General features: G+C 34.2%; 2 protein-coding genes across 4 annotated transcripts; both read right to left on the bottom strand.

Moving 5' to 3' along the window:
- Nucleotides 1-4,440: 4,440 nt before the first annotated feature.
- LOC112051775 (AP-3 complex subunit mu-1) lies at nucleotides 4,441-12,243 on the bottom strand. 2 transcript variants are annotated; one of them, XM_024090558.2, is made up of 11 exons: nucleotides 12,135-12,243; nucleotides 11,903-12,033; nucleotides 11,714-11,801; nucleotides 10,859-11,002; nucleotides 10,673-10,732; nucleotides 10,180-10,301; nucleotides 9,502-9,661; nucleotides 8,746-8,859; nucleotides 8,198-8,387; nucleotides 6,813-6,964; nucleotides 4,441-5,567 (listed from the first exon to the last, which is right to left on the bottom strand). In XM_024090558.2, exons 2-11 carry the CDS (start codon nucleotides 11,935-11,937, stop codon nucleotides 5,382-5,384), a joined length of 1,251 nt encoding a protein of 416 aa, XP_023946326.1. In that variant the 5' UTR covers nucleotides 11,938-12,033; nucleotides 12,135-12,243; the 3' UTR covers nucleotides 4,441-5,381. The 2 variants fall into 2 exon arrangements, with proteins under 2 accessions (XP_023946326.1, XP_023946328.1); XM_024090560.2 differs by having other exon boundaries at nucleotides 11,903-12,010; nucleotides 12,135-12,184.
- Nucleotides 12,244-13,256: 1,013 nt separating this feature from the next.
- LOC112051774 (40S ribosomal protein S5) lies at nucleotides 13,257-17,814 on the bottom strand. Of its 2 annotated transcripts, XM_024090557.2 has the most exons (6): nucleotides 17,418-17,814; nucleotides 17,078-17,234; nucleotides 16,525-16,644; nucleotides 15,225-16,125; nucleotides 14,137-14,174; nucleotides 13,257-13,963 (listed from the first exon to the last, which is right to left on the bottom strand). In XM_024090557.2, exons 1-6 carry the CDS (start codon nucleotides 17,672-17,674, stop codon nucleotides 13,298-13,300), a joined length of 2,139 nt encoding a protein of 712 aa, XP_023946325.2. In that variant the 5' UTR covers nucleotides 17,675-17,814; the 3' UTR covers nucleotides 13,257-13,297. The 2 variants fall into 2 exon arrangements, with proteins under 2 accessions (XP_023946325.2, XP_023946324.1); XM_024090556.2 differs by lacking the exons at nucleotides 15,225-16,125; nucleotides 16,525-16,644; nucleotides 17,078-17,234; nucleotides 17,418-17,814 and having other exon boundaries at nucleotides 14,077-14,231.
- Nucleotides 17,815-17,923: the final 109 nt, after the last annotated feature.

The following is a 17,923-nucleotide window of genomic DNA, read 5'->3' as shown; positions in this document are numbered from 1 at the left end:
TTGCAAGCAATGTTTGCTTTAATACGATTTTGCATACACTAAGCATGTTAGTTCATAAGTTGATTTTTTTGTATGTGTAAAAATATGTAAAAGTCGCTAGCAAACTTAATAAATAAATAAATTAAGTATTAAAGGAGGCTCAGTTTTATATCCCATCCTTCCTCTTCAACTAGGCGGAAAGACTGTTTTAGGAGTGGGCAGTGGGTACGCCAATATTTCTGTGAGTGGGGATAAAACCACCTCTCGGTGATGAGTCCGGCCCTCTACTGCTGAGCTTTTATTTTTTGGCATAAATTTTTTGCAGTTATTTTTATTAAATTATAAAAAAAAATGACGGCCTCCGTGGCGCAGTGGTTTGCGCGGTGGATTTACAAAACGGAGGTCCTGGGTTCGATCCTCGGCTGGCCGATTGAGATTTTCTTAAAGCCCGCTTCTATCTTAGACTTCATCATCACTTACCATCAGGTGAGATTGCAGTCAAACGCTATTGTAAAAAAATATAAATTGAATAAAAAAGTATTTAACTAAAAATAAATATGTAATATATAATCTTCTCCGTTTCTTCTGACTTCATATACTCGCATGCCCACGTTACGTAGATATAGATATACAAAAATATGCTTACATATCGAAATACGTACCTATACTACAGCCTTTCTTGATGAGTACTGTTTAGTAACAAACAAATTAAAAGTGAGGGTATAAATTACTAGTCATTTCACACTTAATAATAATCATAATTAAGTTTGATTGATAAGCTTAGAACAATTAGATATGGTTAATATATTTTATATAACATTTTATAGACAAATCAAAATAATTAAAAATAAATAAGTTATGAAATGACATGCGTTTTCTACCTTCATTTCTAATTTCTTTGTTGGTAAACAGTATTCATCAAGACAGGCTGCAGTATAGGTGTTATTCTATGGATAGCTAAGTAAAAGGTCCAAACACGCAAATAATTGCAGAAACTGTTAAGACAAGTGACCCAGTGATAACTAAAATGTTTGCCCGATTACGGTGTCACTAACGAATGCCATATGCTCTGCGCGGCTGCAATCACTGGAGGCACGTACCTAGTGGTAGTACGTACCTTCCATTCCATGGTGCGCGTGCGGCTTAATCGCCGCGTAACGGTGGCCAACTGTAAAGTGCGCCGCGGACCGGCAACGCGGCATCGTGCTAAATTTGCCGAAACAACGTCTCTAGAGGGAAATTCTTAAATCACTCCCAATTCGTGTCGAGGCCCTAAATAACTGAAAAATCTATTGACAATTAAAATTAGCTTGAAAGTTACTAGTTTAATGATTTTATAACACATTTGCTCGTAGAGTATCACTTATTTCACTAATTTCAATATCGTAATGTATCTCGTTACGTACATGTGCCGTAATGTAAAGTAAAATGCACATGTGCTGTAATGTAGTATAAAACCTTTATCATCCGTCTAGTAACGAACGGTACTTTTTGAAATCTTGGCAAAGAGTTTTTATGTCAGAAAAGTACTCAACATTTTTTGAATAAAATTAATTTTGTGAGAGATAAAATATAGTAAAAAACATTTTATTCTTAATTTTAATAGTTTTGTCAATAGGTAAATGTCTAATCAACCAATATCAAAAACACAAAAATATTAATTTACTTTATTAGTAATACTGGCTGTTTTTGATGCATTTGTCTAAAAAAAACAAATGCTGGTATACGCACTTCGTTATCTGTGCAAAAATGACAAGCTTATCAAAATGTCATCTTATGGAAAACAGGCAAAGATGCTAAATCTGGTGCTTCCCGGAGAAAAAAAAAACATACTTATTATAAGAAACATGCTAAGGAGATTTCCAGATTTGCCGCTCGTCTATTGGGCTCTCTAACTAATTTTGATACAGGGCCCTAAAGCCTTGAAGCTTGACTGGATCCACTGTTATCCTTTAACCATTTAACTCCATAACTCATCCTTATTACCCTGAAAAGTGCATGAAACCATATTAAAATTCGAGAACAATCGGAAAGAAGACTTTAAACTAGGTAGTTACCTAATGCGTAGATCCCAAAAGTTTTGCAATTAGTATGTACCTAAACCAAGGGAACGCCGAGCACCAAGTGAAAACCTTCCAAAAGCGACGTCGTTATATTTAGTCGTTTGAACCAACATGAAATTGCTCCAAAAAGAAAAAGTAAGAGGGTTGATCGATTCATCCTTCAGACATCCACAAATTCATCAACTTAGGATCAATAGCTATCTAATGGGAAATAACTGTAACCTACTTATTCCATTTTGCTACATCATCTAGATTCTAGGCTGTGACCCGCAAATCTTGGCTTAAATGATTTTGCGTGTTTGCAGCTACGCATGAATGTAACACATAAATAATACTAGAAATGGATTTATAGCGTCATGGTTTAAGAATCCCATTACGGTACCATGATAGGTAGGCTCTAAGTTTCTAACTAGGTATTCTATGAAATCTCCTTATTCTTCGTATTTTTTTAATTTTATCAAATCCTAACAGAACCTCGCGGTTTCCGTTCCCGTAGGAACACAGGGATAAGATATAGCCTATGTTACTCTCTGATAATGTAGCTTTATATTGGCGAAAGAATTTTTTAAATCGGTCCAGTAATATTGAATTTACTCGTTACATACAAAAACAAAAATCTTTCCTCGCCTCTTTACATATAATATTAGTGTAAAACATTCAACAACCAACCGAACAAAATATCAGCGATGTTCGCGTACCGCCTTATTAATGTCTTATTAAACATTCATTCCATATTATCTAATAGTCTACTTTAATTAATACGCCACTGGTTTGGCTTTCCTTCAAAGTGATCAGAAGATAACACATGCGATGTTATTTTTCGCTTTTTATTAATTTATTTTTGTTATTTTGAAGTACCTACCTAAGTTGATATTTTTGTTAAAGATTTTTTATGCGCCCAATCCACGGCACCGCCAAGACTATCTCTGAACGTAGATCGCAAATACTTCTACACTGCTAAAAAAAATTGTCTAGGTATACCTAACCAATTTGAACAGCCTACTAGTACTACAAGACCAAAAACAGAGCTCCCTCCTTATAAAACAGATTTCGAGCTTAGAACCACCGCACCAATGCGTCTGACGGGCAGGTTACAGGGCAAATATATTAAAATATAAGAAAATATTTAAACAAATTATAGCCTCACGACTCACATGATAACCCGCTGACTACATAAAACACATCGGTGATAACCTACCTACGTGCGAATTAACGCGAAGAAAAAAGTAAAATTACATTTTCAGTATTAAGGATGTAGACTTAGTAAAATTACAGAAATACTTACTGTGAAAAATGTCCTCATTCACGCTTTCACTGACTTTTTTTTTAATCTACTGTGTATGACGCATACGTTTTTGATAGTATGGTCAAGATTCTTATTTTTATGGTAAAGATATTTCTGTTGAGATGACTGCGTAGGTACAACATGACCTACAATAAAGAATATCTCTTACAGAAAGATGCCGACACGACCATATGTAGACAGGTTGATATGTGACGTCACGTTGCAAAAGCTTTACTAAAGTTTTTTTTTAAGTAGATAGTTGTTACACGGAAATCCTACCAAATCTTTACATTACAAGTCACCTAGTGTAGAGACCACACGCAATCAACTAAGTAGGTACTTAGTTCGTAATATTTTTTGCAAATAAAGATATTTTTATTTTATTTTGTTTCGACAAGAGAGCGATTTATCCGGTTCCATCGCTATTGGTCGACAGTATGTCATTTTCTCATCACGAGATATTAGTCCGAGTTGATGCGTCAATTCTGACGCGTATTTACTCGATAGTTACTAAGCCTACGGTCATTTTAAGAGACTAGCGGACACCCGCGACTTCATCCGCGTAGAAATCAATGTAAACTTTCAAGCCCTATTTCACCACTTTAAACATTGAATTTTATTTTTTTTGTATCCCATTATATTTCGTATTTTTTATGATTTATGAACAAATTTTTAAAACTGTATAACTCTAAAAATGAAGGACTTTCCATACAAACTTTCAACCCCAATTTCACCCCTTTCTTATTTTATTTTCGCAATAAAAAGTATCCTATATAACCTTCTCCATATTATGGTCTTAAACCATGTCAAGGTTCATTTGAATTCATTCAGTAGTTTCAGCGTGATGCCCGAATAACAAAAAAACACTTGTGATTCTTCTGTGAGATTTCTCATCTCTGATTTTTGGCGAGATCATATCTGTATCTCCCTGTAGCATCAGATCCTGACTACGAACTAAAATAGTGGATCCCAATCAATCGTGAATCTACCTTTGATCTATTTTGTCATATCATTATGTATATTTCTATTAGTTCGGTTGTTTAGTGCATTCACAGTTCATACTTATAGTACCTACCTACTCAAATGACCAGTGAGCCGAAATAAGAAAGAATAAATTCAGTATTTTTTTTAATAAACAAGTAAAATAAACATTAGCTTTTTTTGTTTATTTACAATTAAAGTAAACATATAATACACAAAATATACAAAACTGGAAATGAACTTACTTAACTAAATGCGTTACAGATCCTTTAAATAAGTAAATAATAAAAATGAGCCTTATATAATCTTATGAACTTACTTAACAATATTTTTTATAGTTACAATAACAATATTTTTAGGACTGTAGATACACAAAAAGGCAGCGAAGAAGACAAAATTATTGTTTGATAATAAATAATAATCGACTAGTGACGGGCAATCGCGGAACCCTACGCGTTGCTCGACACGATCTTAACCGGTTTTTGGTATTATAATATAATGAACGATTAAACAATATTTTAAGGGTATTTTCATGGTGTAGGATATTTATACCAGAATCATGTCCGACGGCAAACGATGATGCAGCTTATGGTGGTACTTGCTAGAAGTAAGCATTTCACTCCTGTTTTGTAGATACCCATATTGTAGAGAAAACGGAAGTTTAAAAGGCATTCCCCATCATTGAAAAATGGAAAATGTGAGACCAAACCCTCCAAAAATGTGACAAATAATAGATGGAATCTCAAGATACGGGTATGGGCTTTCGTGTTAAAAAAAAATATAGCCTTAAGTCCCTAGAACTCGTACCTACATTTTTATGAATTTTTTTTTTCTCATACAAACGGCTAGAGTCTGGAAAACCTGGCTGCGTTTCCGGATTCTTACAACGTGGTAATTTAAAACGGTACCGAATAGCATCATCTAGATAATTAGAAATCATGTATCAATCACAATCAAATATCAATCACAATCATCATAAAGGCAGAAATCATGGTCAAGCACGAGAGCCTAAAAAATATCGTCAGCATGAAAAAAAAAATGTCTTTTTATACTACCTACAGTCCTACAATCATTTACATCCTAACATGGAACTTGCCCGCCTTAGTGACGTACTTGACGCCCTTAAACGGTTTATATTTGGCGCCGTACATGTCGAGCCGGCTAACTCGGAGCCCGCTGACGGCCAGCTGCGGGATGGTGAAGTGCACGTTGATGCTGGGGTTCGCTCCTGAAGTATCCGCACCGGACGCTACTGATACCTGACAGATAAAAAAAAATTTTGGCAAACTCCCACGATAAAAATATCTTCTTGGTCCTCGGACCAAATATCTAATATGGCGGCTGTACACACTCGATGAAATCCTCTCGCCGAGTCTCGACCGAGGAATTCTTGGCGAGAGCCCGCCCTTAGGTATATACAGAGTCAGCTGCAGCTCCCGACTGAATAGTGGCAATAACCTTTCTTTTATGGCTACGTTAGGTAACCATAAGTGAGTCCCGCTTATTTTTAACTCAGGTAAAGGAATTTTAATTTGTTCGCTTATTCGCACCCAAGCGTCATGGATAGCTTGCTTATCCTTGTGTATCACATCCTTCGAGTTCCATAAAACGGCTTCTAATTGATAACACTCCAAAAACTCTAATTCACTACTATAAAATTTATAGTTGTGTGTAGTGTAAGGTCACGGGATATATTTGATTGGTGTTAAATATTTTCGATGTGTGACTTTACCTCGCCCCCTCTAAAAACTACAAGCAATAATTTTGCTGGTGGATTTGAGTGCCATATAAGTCTAATAGAAGGTCTGAGCCTTGATTTAAGTTAGAAAACCAGAACATAACCTCTTTCCTGCTAGACATAAGAAACGGATGTATTAGTGCCATCCGCGGGTGGGTCAGCCTTTTCGGAAGCAATTTTAGGAGGCAATCCTATTATCCAGACTAATTCTTCACCAACTTATAGAATATATTAATTAGATTCGTAGGGATGGTCCGGATACGCGATTATTAATGAATGAAGAAAGCCTCTGCTATCCTCTCTGACGAAATATACCCACACCGGTGAATACTAGTACAGACATGCGCTCTACGAACCAAAATAGTTTCTTATATACTAGCAGGCGTCCGCGACTTCGTCCGTGTGTAACAACTATGTAATACAAACTATGTACCTCACTGCCAAATTTCAAGTTTGTAGCCTAAAAAATTAAGGGCTTTCATACAAACTTACGAGATCCTTTAGACCACGTTCTTAGCGGCCTCTCTGCCAAATTTTATCTTTCTACGTCAAACGGTTTTAGAGATTTCATGATGAATGATCTTTGCATTTACATATTAAGATTTCCATACAAAACATTGTAGAAACAAAACTTCTAGATGCACCGGTTTCATGGTGAAACGTGCTTAGAGGATTTTTTATCGTGTTCCTTAATGTACATTTAATAAACCATGCCTGACTAATAGGCATATAATAATAGGCATCGAATAATGAAATAATAACTTACGCTTCCCCTAATGTTAGGCAGCTTGGGCAGCTCGATGCGCCCGATGTCCCACAGCAGCACCTTGCTGACCGGGTCGTACGAGTACTTGCCCTGGTTAGCTGTCAGCGAGCAGTTCAACACGCACTTCGGCATGCAGATCTCTAAAGCTACATCTGTAGACAAACATATACATTTGGAATAGAAAAATATACATGTACTATGTAAGCAATATGGCAGTGTATGGTGGAACGCACTTGCCTATAAAAGGGAAAATGGAAGCTGAAATGGCATTCCAGATCTTTGCAATACTATGTGGAATGAAAAACCGAACCTTTCAAGTCTCAGTATGTGGCCATAGGGTATCACACTAATATTATAAAGTCGAAAGTCTGGGTGTAAGTGTGTATGTTTTTTTTTCTTTCCTTGCGCTGCGGCTACAGAAGCGATTTGGCTAAAATAGATATGGAAATAGATTTTACTTTGATTTAACACATAGGCTACTTTTCATTCCAGAAAAACCCATGTTTCCCGCGGGATTTGTGAAAAACTGAATTCCTCGCGGACAAAGTCACGAGCGTCCGCTAGTTAACTATAAATCTCTGCAATGTCTGGCTGTCGTATCATAAAATAATAAGGAGAAACGAGACAGTTGTGTAAATATTTTTAATTTTCAGTCACCGAGTTAGCAATCTATACTAATATTATAAAGCTGATGAGTTTGTTTGTTTGTTTGATCTTTTGATCTGTTGATCTGATCTGTTTGTTGAATCTCAGGAGCTACTGGTCCGATTTAAAAAATTCTTACAGTGTTAGATAGCTCATTTATCGAGGAAGGCTATATTTTAAGGCTTTATTTTATCCCCGTATTCCTACGGGAACGGGAACCACGCGGGTGAAACCGCGCGGCGTCAGCTAGTTATAGATATAATGCGAAGAAGAAATGAGATCGAACTGTTCCGGAACTCACTCACTTCTCCGAAAAAACTGACATTTCAAAAGTTCTTGTAAACTATGCTTTATTATTTTTTTTTAGTCTCATTATTCTTGCACTCTATCGTGGGGCATTCACCTACATTTGTATTTATATTAAGGCGTGTTGGGTGCAAAATCCAGTGATTTACCCAAATATAGTATCTATTTCATGACATCTTGTGGTGCTCTTGAGCATTATCTAAGACCCTACTTCATAGGAGCATTTTTAATTGAAATAAATTAGTTTCGAATTTTACATGATTGTGTCTTAGAAAGTAGTTTGTTGAGGTCTACAGTCAGACCCAACTTCTTCTGTTCGTTGTTCAACCTGTTGTCTGACCACATCTGTATGTCTGAAAGATAGGAATGGCCACCACACTGACCATTTCACTGTGGTATGAAAATTAAGTAATAGGAATAAAAAAGGCAATTACTTTCTAAAACACGTCCCATGGTTTGTTTAGGTCCTACAGTCAGATCCAATCTCCCCTGTTCGCCGTTCGACCGCAGTGTAAGGTTGTGTCTCACGTAGATAGGAATGGCCACCACACTCTGTGACCCAATGTGGTATGACATCAAACGGAAGCCACCATCTGGAGGTATGAAGGATAATATTCTCTCAGACTGTAAAAAAAAATATTATTCCATTTAAATGGATGGAATGGATAGATATGACGTCGTTTTCAATTTTTACAACATAACAACGTGAAAGTAGATTAGTTTATTTTGTATCTGTTTTTGACTAAACATTAAACAATTATCATTAAAATTTAGCACAGAAATTGATAGACAATGACGATGCTTTTTATCTCAGAAACCAAAGTTCCACCTAAAAAACACTTGAAATAGCATGTATCCATGTAGGTACTTTACAAATAAATTTTTAATATACTTTTATTACGATCTATGACTAGGCAACAGTCGCTAAATGTAAATGACTGCATAACCCTAAAAATATAATAATTCATGAAATAGGACTGACCTCCCATCGCTTGAATCTTACACAGGGGTGGAATGAAACATCATCAAATAACCGCGGGTTTACGAACGTAAGAGTCAAATCTGGCATCCCACTCAGTTTGATACAGCAGTCGATCTGTAACAATATTTCATTACTTTGAAGAGACCATACAGATAACACTTGATTCTGATACTGTAGCGTAGAGGAGTATAGGGCAGAAAGACAGAAATGAAGACAAAGAATATTTGTATCATGGCAGACGCATTATCCTGATCCAAAGTTCTGTTACCTATTTAAAAATTATGAGTACCAATGGCAAGCTTAAAAAAATATTAAAAAGTCTTGATACTGGCTGAATCACTCGATATTCAGAGCCAGCAACCAAAAAAGAAGACACGTAATGCCGCCCGAACCTCTTTCGTCTCCTCTGTCGTCCTTCCCCGCGCTGGCGAGGATTATGTAGTTTGATTTTTTGAACTACTATTACTATATACAGTTATATGTATAACCAATGACAGGGCATTGCTCATTAAACATAAGTTTAGGCCTTCGGCGGCCTGGGTGATCTGCTAAGCTTCTAGAGCGAGCTAGGCTTGCTGGGATGACTCTAGCAGGACCCACCAGCCAACGGACCTATGCATAATGGCCAACATCGTGACAAGTGTGACAACGGTTGAGGTATGAAGAATAAGTGATTTGGTTTGTCTATACACTAATTTTCAATGAACATGGCCCATTATCTAAATTAAATAAGTTAGTAAATTATCTTTGTCTTACATATCCTTGTATTTCAGCAGACACAGTTGCGCCGCTCTTGTCTATTATGGCGTCAACTTCCTCGATGACATCGAAATATGCTTCGTTGTTTGCATACTTTACGCCAGATCTTCGCCAAGGGACATTTGAGAGTTGACCAGAAGGCAATATTGAAGAAACACTGAAAAAATTATGAAATTAATATAGAACATAATATTATTAAATTAGGTACAGTAAATTGTTTTTATATATGCACTACCCACAATATACCCACAAATTATTCATAGTCAAATTGTAATCTATAATTATAATTATTTATCAACCATGCATATTATGTATGTATTGTAAATGAAAAGTTATAAAATTTTGTAAGTCTTATTTGATTAATTATTATCACACAGCCAAAACTAATAAAATGCTGCAAAATTTAGGATTTTTTACAAATAATAGACATATGCCCCATCTGGGCAAACTTTGTAATCCTTGTAGTATATTATAAAGATTTGTATTTTTGTATGTTACTAATAAACTCAAAAACTAATGTACTGATTTAAAAAATTCTTTTACCAAAGGAAAGCAATATTATCAGGTAATATTACAGGCTATATTTAATCCATGTATTACCTCGGGAATAGGAATCAAGCAGGTGAAATCGTAAGATTCTTCTAGTTTAATTTAACAAAAAGATTGGGTACTTACTTGGATTTTCCAGTCACTGTGTTAGCAATTGTTCTCAATATATTGGGAGGTTTGATCAGTTCTTTGAGAATATTACTTTCTGTTGCTAGAGGGAAACCATTGTCTAACATTTCATCTAAAAGCTGAAAATATCAATAACTTTTACATTTAATAAAATTTAATATTATTGTAATATTATATTATAGTACCTAGTATAATCAGTGTGCACGAACATTAATATTAAAAAAAAATTATAATAAAATTTCAAAATATAATAAAAATACAAAATTAAATGAAAATATACATTATAATAGTAAAAATATTCCTGTTCTTTGGAATCTTTATCTTGGAAATAAATTAATATTTTTATGTTTGTATAAAATATCTTTGCAGCTCTTAAGTCCACTTCAAATGGCTGAATAGTGCAGAATAATTGCACATGCATGAACACTCATTTGAACCAACTTAGGTACACTACTTACTAGAATCAAACTGTACTTTTTAGGATACATACCTCATACACAACCACATAATTTTCTTTTATAATTGTTTCAGTACAATCTGAAAAGTAATCCTGAAACAATCAATTATACCAGTGTTAGCATATTCATCATTAGCCTATTTGAATGGCCCACTGCAGTGCAAGAACTCTCTCGAGAATCCTGTCAGAATATTGTACTAGATTTAATTTTAAATGTACCTGGAATGTATCAACAACTCGATGCAAGAACTCAATAACGAATAACGGAGCCACTTCTTCCTTGCTGACTGCTACAAGTGCCACCCCACCCCGCTGTATAGAGATCAAATAGTGATGAGGTGCCGCCAACACTGGGGGCACGTCCTATAAACAAAAATAGTCAAATTCATTACATGTAAAACAATTTACCCTAAAACTGCTTTGTTGGTCCAATGGCAAATCTAATACTGTGATTTTCTAAGAAATTTTCAATGAATTTTTGTCCAGGGTTGGGAAAGTGAGTGGAATTACATTGTTGGGTCACAGAAAACATTATTAAACCACAATTACTATCAACAATATAATATTAGTGGTTCTTACACAGTTTAACATTTTCACATAATAAAAATTATTACACCCTTACCTCATAGAAATAATGCTAGTGGAACCTCGGAACTATGTTGTGTTCATGTTTTTTTCCACATAACAAAGATTTTCTGGGATATAAAGTAGCCTATGTTTGGCTCTCAGATACCATTTAGAACTGTATCTAAATTAGATTATCAGTCAAGCTGCGAAAAGGTGACAGATAAAAAGACTCTTTTGCATTTATAATATTAGTATGGTTAGCCCTAGTTACATTATTGTGCTCCAGTTTCTCTAATGTAGAACCTTTTCCTGTAGGAATATTACCTGTAATAGGCCTGTAGGCCTACAACTTGCCTGCCTTTGAGCTATAATAGATTATACTTAGTCTATTTTTGTGCCCAAATTCATCCAGAACCATTTAATTGTACTGATTTGATTGGGTAACACCCAAACTTTCACATTTACCTAGTGTTAGTAACCAACATTTTAAAATATTTCGACACTTACATATGGGGATGCTCTTTGTGCTTCTAAGTAATAGTCACATACTGATCTTGGTATAACGCTTCTCCAGTGTTTCTCAAGAAACACATCTCTGTAAATTAAAATATTGTAGATAGTTTGAATTTGTTTACTGTTTGAATTATGGACAATCACGTACATATTCAACTATATTCGAATAAAGAAATCACTTACCCGGAGGGATTTATTATAAATAAACTGTGGATCATTTTGAAGTCGCACTCCCAAAGAAAATGTGTTTTAACTAAGTATTTTGATAACACTGTAGAAGAAAAGTGTAACCTAAAACATTTTGTTTGTATGAACTAGAAGGAAAAGAAAAATAGGTTATTTGAGAGTATAAAAGTTATAGATTTCACTTTCTCTTATATCACATTAATTAACAAAATTAAATTTTTATTTATACCTATGTAGAAATAAAAAAACCCATTTGACGTCTCAACTTTCAACTTTCAACAGTCAAGTAATAAACTTTCAGCAGCCACTTTGGCAGCCATTTTGACGTTTCACACAGATTACACAGGTTTTGAAATCATCTTTGGGAAAAAAGAAAAGAAAAAAAAAGAATAACAAGGAAAAATGGGCAATTTCCTTTTTTTACTCTACACTACACTAATTATAATAATAAAAAAAATTAAAGGTTTATTACATTTTATATTGAAGGTAGTTCTACACTAAGAATATATTACTGGTTATACGGGTTCTACGATTTTATCTAAGACCTTTCTATTGGCCAATAAGTTTTTCTTACAAATTCTCAATATTTGTTTGTTATCAAAATCAAACCTAGAACTCGAACCCAAGACCTCATCACTTCCTTATTGAACAGATAGATACAACAGCTGTTTACATTATACTCCTATAGAACTAATCTGTACCTTCTCTCTTTAAAAATCTTGTAGGTATAGGTAGGTAACTTAACTGGGTAAGTATGCTAAGGGTTATTTTTAACCTCATTAAAAAAGTAATACCAATTTTACTATAGCTTTAATAGTGAACTTGCTGATTGGGATTTCTATTTAAATTCAATAAGTATCTTTTTTTTAGTATACTAGCAGACAACCCCCACAAATCCCACCTCTATGAACAATATTCAAAACATAGACACCTATAATGTTGGGAACAACAACTTCACATACTTATCAAGGTTATGTTATATGTCCATTTCGGGAAATAATATAGCCTATGTTAACTATATAAAGTTTTAGCTTTTAGTTAAGAGATTTTTTAAATCAGTAAAGTAGTTTTAGCATAGATTTATGAGTTGGTACAAGTACCAGTTTAAGAGTTAAAATCAAAGCAAACAAAAATTTTATTCTTATCTCTTTAAAATATTACTTTGGATATTTTGCAATTAATTATTTAAAATAGACTGCAGTTAACCTTATTTAATTATAATTTAGCCAAACAAATGAGGTAAATGAACAAAATATTGTATAAGGCATCTATTAAATAACAGTAAACAAAGTAGAAAAGTTAATGTAATGTCAGGTTGTTTAGGGCATTACAAATAAATGAAATACAAAACTTTTCTTACATTTTTATTTTGTCCTTACATATATAAAACTCTTAACGGTTGGATTTAGCAACACGCTCCAGCTCGTCCTTCTTCTTAATGGCATAAGAGTTGGATGAACCCTTCGCAGCATTGATCAGTTCATCAGCAACACACTCTGCAATTGTTTTAATGTTCCTGAAGGCGGCTTCACGTGCTCCTGTGCATAACAGCCAGATAGCTTGGTTGACACGACGGAGAGGTGACACATCCACCGCTTGACGACGCACTGTACCGGCACGACCAATCCTAGTTGAGTCTTCACGGGGTCCAGAATTGATGATAGCAGTTACAAGAACCTGCAGTGGGTTTTCGCCTGTCAGAAGGTGGATGATCTCGAAGGCGTGCTTGACGATGCGAACGGCCATCAGTTTCTTGCCGTTGTTTCTTCCGTGCATCATCAGAGAGTTCGTCAGACGCTCGACTATAGGGCACTGCGCTTTGCGGAAACGTTTGTGGGCATACCTGCCTGCCGAGTGGGGCAGGTATTTAGCATACTTCTCCTTCACGGAAATGTAATCTTGTAACGACATGTCAGACACTTGGACATCGTAGCAGCTCCATCTTCCGAATAATTTTATTTCTGGAATGTCAGCTTGCGGCAGTGGCATAGAATCGACAACCATGCTGACCGGATCAGCGCCATCATCATTCCAGTTTTCTTCAGCCATTATGCTTACCTAAAATGAAATAGTATTTATATTAACAACACTTGAAAAATCACTGATTGGCCTATTGGATTCTGAATTTACATGAAACTTTTATCTATTTTTAATAATTGAAAGTTTCTAACCTATGCACGATAACCTCGTGTGTTGTCAAAAGAACACAAGAAAAAGGAAGTTGGCATCGCGTAATGTTTTGAAGTTGGCATTATTAAAATGTTGCCAACTAAAATTTTGCTTTCTACCATTTTAATATTATATTTTTATTTAAGTTTAAAGCTAAGTGAATTTATGTTTTAACTTATCTAGCTATTTACTATATTAGCTACAAGATTTTATATAAAGTTTTTCAGATACAGAACAAAAACGTAATTTTATTAAACTGCAACTTTATTCAAATACAAAATAACTATTTCGGTAGATCTTAAAATCTATAGATTAAAGAATTTATCCTTAGTCTATGGATCTGCGTTTTTTTTTAAACGCCACGGCTTGGGATTCTGGTCCTAGACAAAATAAACTCAAAAGCCGAAACAAAGAAGAGTCTATCTATCATCTAGTACTTACTTTTGATTCATATAATAAAAAACGGTTTTTGCTATTGACCCGAGTTCTCCGACAAAGATATTCTTGTGAATGTGTTGTATTGCTGTCCGGTCTTCGTAGTATGTGTTAATCCAGATTAAAATCTATGTCCATTTCACATTTCAGCTTTAAACAGTAACAAACATCCATACAAACTTTCGCATTTATAATATTAGTAGGATTAACAGCTGGAACCCTGACCACCGGTTGCTGGGGCCAGGGGCACTCATGTGTCCCGCAGCGGGAGGCTCAATTTTTTTTTATAAATTTTTATTAGTGTTTTATATTATATTTTGTTTTAATAACATTGTTAAAATTTTAAAAAAAGACAAGTAGATAAATGATAGTAGAAATATACACAAATATTCATTTTTTTTTATTTAACAAAATAAATGTTTAACCCCTTAAATTTTACTATAAATTGAATTAAAAATTATAACAAATAAAAAAAACATTAACAATATTAAACTCTAAAATTACTAAATATATTTTTAACTTAGAGGTAGATAGACATGCATAATTATGTCAATTCCTTAGCTGCTTATTCTTTAACTTTATTGTAATCAGACATCCTCATAATGTGGAAAAATTGTTCAAAATCTCATTTTATCTTATCTTTGAGCTTTTTGCTTTGATTACATTGCTATTTGAATCATCTTTTCAATTGATGTAACTTTTTCTCTTGGTTTACCTTTCTTTTTACCTTGCTCAATTTCAAAATGATCAATTTTTATCCAGCCCTGCCAATCTATAATGGGCTTATTATTTTTTAACATATTTTTTTTTAGTTCCTCAAAACCACCTTTCGATAGACCTTCATTATGCTTTTGCAAATCTTCACATATGAATTTAGCCACCTGGAATGCATTACTCATAGTGTGTAATATAACTCCAACAGGACCCGTGCCTAGCCATCCTGCTACATAGAGCTTAGCTGAATCACCATTCCCACTATCTAGGACACGACCTCTTTCATTAATTACTAAACCATTTGAAAAGTTTAAGTCTGAGTCAACTTTAATACTTCTATAACCAATACTACGAAATGCAAGACTACAGTTCAAAATTTCACTATCATTTGTTGGCAAACATTTCTGTTCCTCAATCTTATCTCCAATTAATTGATTGCATACAAGTTCTATGCCAATTAAATTCTTTTGGTCATCAACTAAAAATTTTCGTGGGCTTCTAAAGAAAATGGGTTTAAAAAATTTTTGAGCCTTATCAGCTAATTGGTCATTTAAACTATCATTTAAAGTTTTTAACATAAGCTCAGTCAATCTTTTCCTTGGCCTTGCTAGATTACTGACAACATCTGCTACACCCACAAAATCATCTTTCCTCCAAACCACAACATTGCTTTTAAGATTAATCTGTTCTCTCAGCTCTTTAATTGTGAAGGCTACATTTAAAGGTCCTCTTCTTCCAACAAGATATAATTCCTTTATTTTGGATTCAGCTATTTCCTGTAAGGCATATTCTGTTATATCTGTCTTCTTAAGTTCATCTACTGGTGACAACAGTATTCTTGCTACATCCAAAGCTACATTTCCTTGGCCAAGAATTGCAGCTGTTTGTCCAGATAAATCAACCTGAAAATAGTTTTATGTTAAAAAAAATTATAAGAGGTATACTTTAGTATCATTATCAACCTATATTTGGCTCACTGCTGAGCTCAGGTCTCCTCTTAGAACGACAGGAGTTAGGCCAATAGTCCACCACCCTAGCCCAATGCAGATTGGCAGACTTCACACACGCAGAGAATTAAGTTACTTTTCTGGTATGCAGGTTTTCTCACGATGTTTTCCTTCACCGTTTGAGACACATCATATTAAATTTCTTAAAATGCACACAACTGAAAAGTTGGAAGTGCATGCCCCGGACTGGATTTGAACCCACGCCCTCTGGAATCTGAGGCAGAGGTCATATCCACTAACCTATCATGGCTCATTACCTAATTAAAAATGAAAATTTTAATAAACCTTTGATACCTTTAAATTTGTATCTCTTGGATGGCCATTATACCATCCTACAAAATTCCTAGCTGCTATAACATTTTTTGCATCTTCATTTTCTATGCCTAACACTTTGTCTTCTTCTGCACCATAGGTCTGGAAAAAATTCAATATAAAATTGATCAATTGTTGACATCTTTATAACTATTCTTATTATTGCATTGAAACATACATATCTATAAATCTATAAATATTATATAAAAAACAATCCAAATTTCCTTAGGCTAAGTAAAACCATAACTTGTGAATCATTTGAAATTATTTCATTCATTTTGTTTTCATGTTTCCAATGTTTTGTATGTTCTTATAGAAAAAAAATTAGAATTGTACATAAAATTAAATCACAGTTCAACAGATGAACAGATCTGGATATGGCTAAGGGATAGATTATAGTTTGGTTGGTTGGTTTAGTAAATCAACTACTGTGTATCACAATAGTCTCACATGAATCATGATCAATGTGGATTGAACCGTGAGACATAAGTACTACTTAAATGTTTTATGAAAAATACATTTTTGCTTTACATACCAATAAAACAGCATCATAATGTTGTCTCAGCTGATTCAACGTTAAATCTTTGCCCAATGTTATATTACCATAAAAATTTACATTTTTTTGCTGAGCTAGTTTAGTAAATTGGTTAATCACATTTTTAACTTCAGGGTGATCAGGAGCTACACCATATCTGTAAGAAAATACATTAGGCACAAAAACATAAGCCAGAATAATTATTGAAGCTTTTATCTTAAAATCATTCAAATGGTCCAAAATCCACAATGGTATGCAATAAGAGTTTTGAGTGAGCATACTAAATTATAAAAATTAACCAAATGAATTCATGCAAGGCCAGGTGTTTTTTTACACTTACCTTACTAATCCAAAAGGAACCGGTAGTTTCTCTATAATATCAATTATAACAGAATCAAGCTTTTTGCTCAAATGTGTTGCAGCATAGAATCCAGCGGGGCCTGCACCCACAACACAAACACGCGGCACTTTTTTAGAGGATGAAGATAAACGCCTGATCACTTTAAATGAATCAGAAGTTATCGATTTACGAGTAAAGATAAACTTAAACAAGTGCATGGTGTAATGATAACTATTACAGCACAAATAATATACCATCAGCAAAGAAACTTTTCATGTAAAAAGTTTGATATACATTATCGCTTTACTCATGATATGATTAATTCAGTAAATCAAATACAGTTTTGCACAAAAAAAACAACACACACACAAAAATATTAAATAGTGTCTTGTTTGTTGTCTATTTGAATCACAAACGTCAAAATCAAATGAATCATTTGACGTTTACGTTGACGCTTCATTTCATCATTTGACAAAATTTGACGTTAGTGGTTGACGCTAGACGCT

This window comes from Bicyclus anynana, chromosome 4, assembly GCF_947172395.1.
Source record: "Bicyclus anynana chromosome 4, ilBicAnyn1.1, whole genome shotgun sequence".
In the NCBI taxonomy this organism is placed as follows: Eukaryota; Metazoa; Arthropoda; class Insecta; order Lepidoptera; family Nymphalidae; genus Bicyclus; species Bicyclus anynana.
Note: the sequence above shows the minus strand (reverse complement) of the source record. Positions and strands in the feature narration are given on the sequence as shown.

Excerpts from the sequence above, each read along its gene's own strand:
- LOC112051775 (XM_024090558.2), bottom strand. The coding sequence starts at position 11,937 with ATGATCCACAGTTTATTTATAATAAATCCCTCCGG. Across the intron at positions 10,733-10,858 it reads GAGTTGTTGATACATTCCAG|GATTACTTTTCAGATTGTAC; the intron begins GTACATTTAAAA and ends TGATTGTTTCAG. Across the intron at positions 5,568-6,812 it reads TGCCTAACATTAGGGGAAGC|GTATCAGTAGCGTCCGGTGC; the intron begins GTAAGTTATTAT and ends TTTATCTGTCAG.
- LOC112051774 (XM_024090557.2), bottom strand. The coding sequence starts at position 17,674 with ATGGTATATTATTTGTGCTGTAATAGTTATCATTACACCATGCACTTG. Across the intron at positions 17,235-17,417 it reads GTTCCTTTTGGATTAGTAAG|ATATGGTGTAGCTCCTGATC; the intron begins GTAAGTGTAAAA and ends ATTTTCTTACAG. Across the intron at positions 16,645-17,077 it reads ATTATGATGCTGTTTTATTG|ACCTATGGTGCAGAAGAAGA; the intron begins GTATGTAAAGCA and ends AATTTTTTCCAG.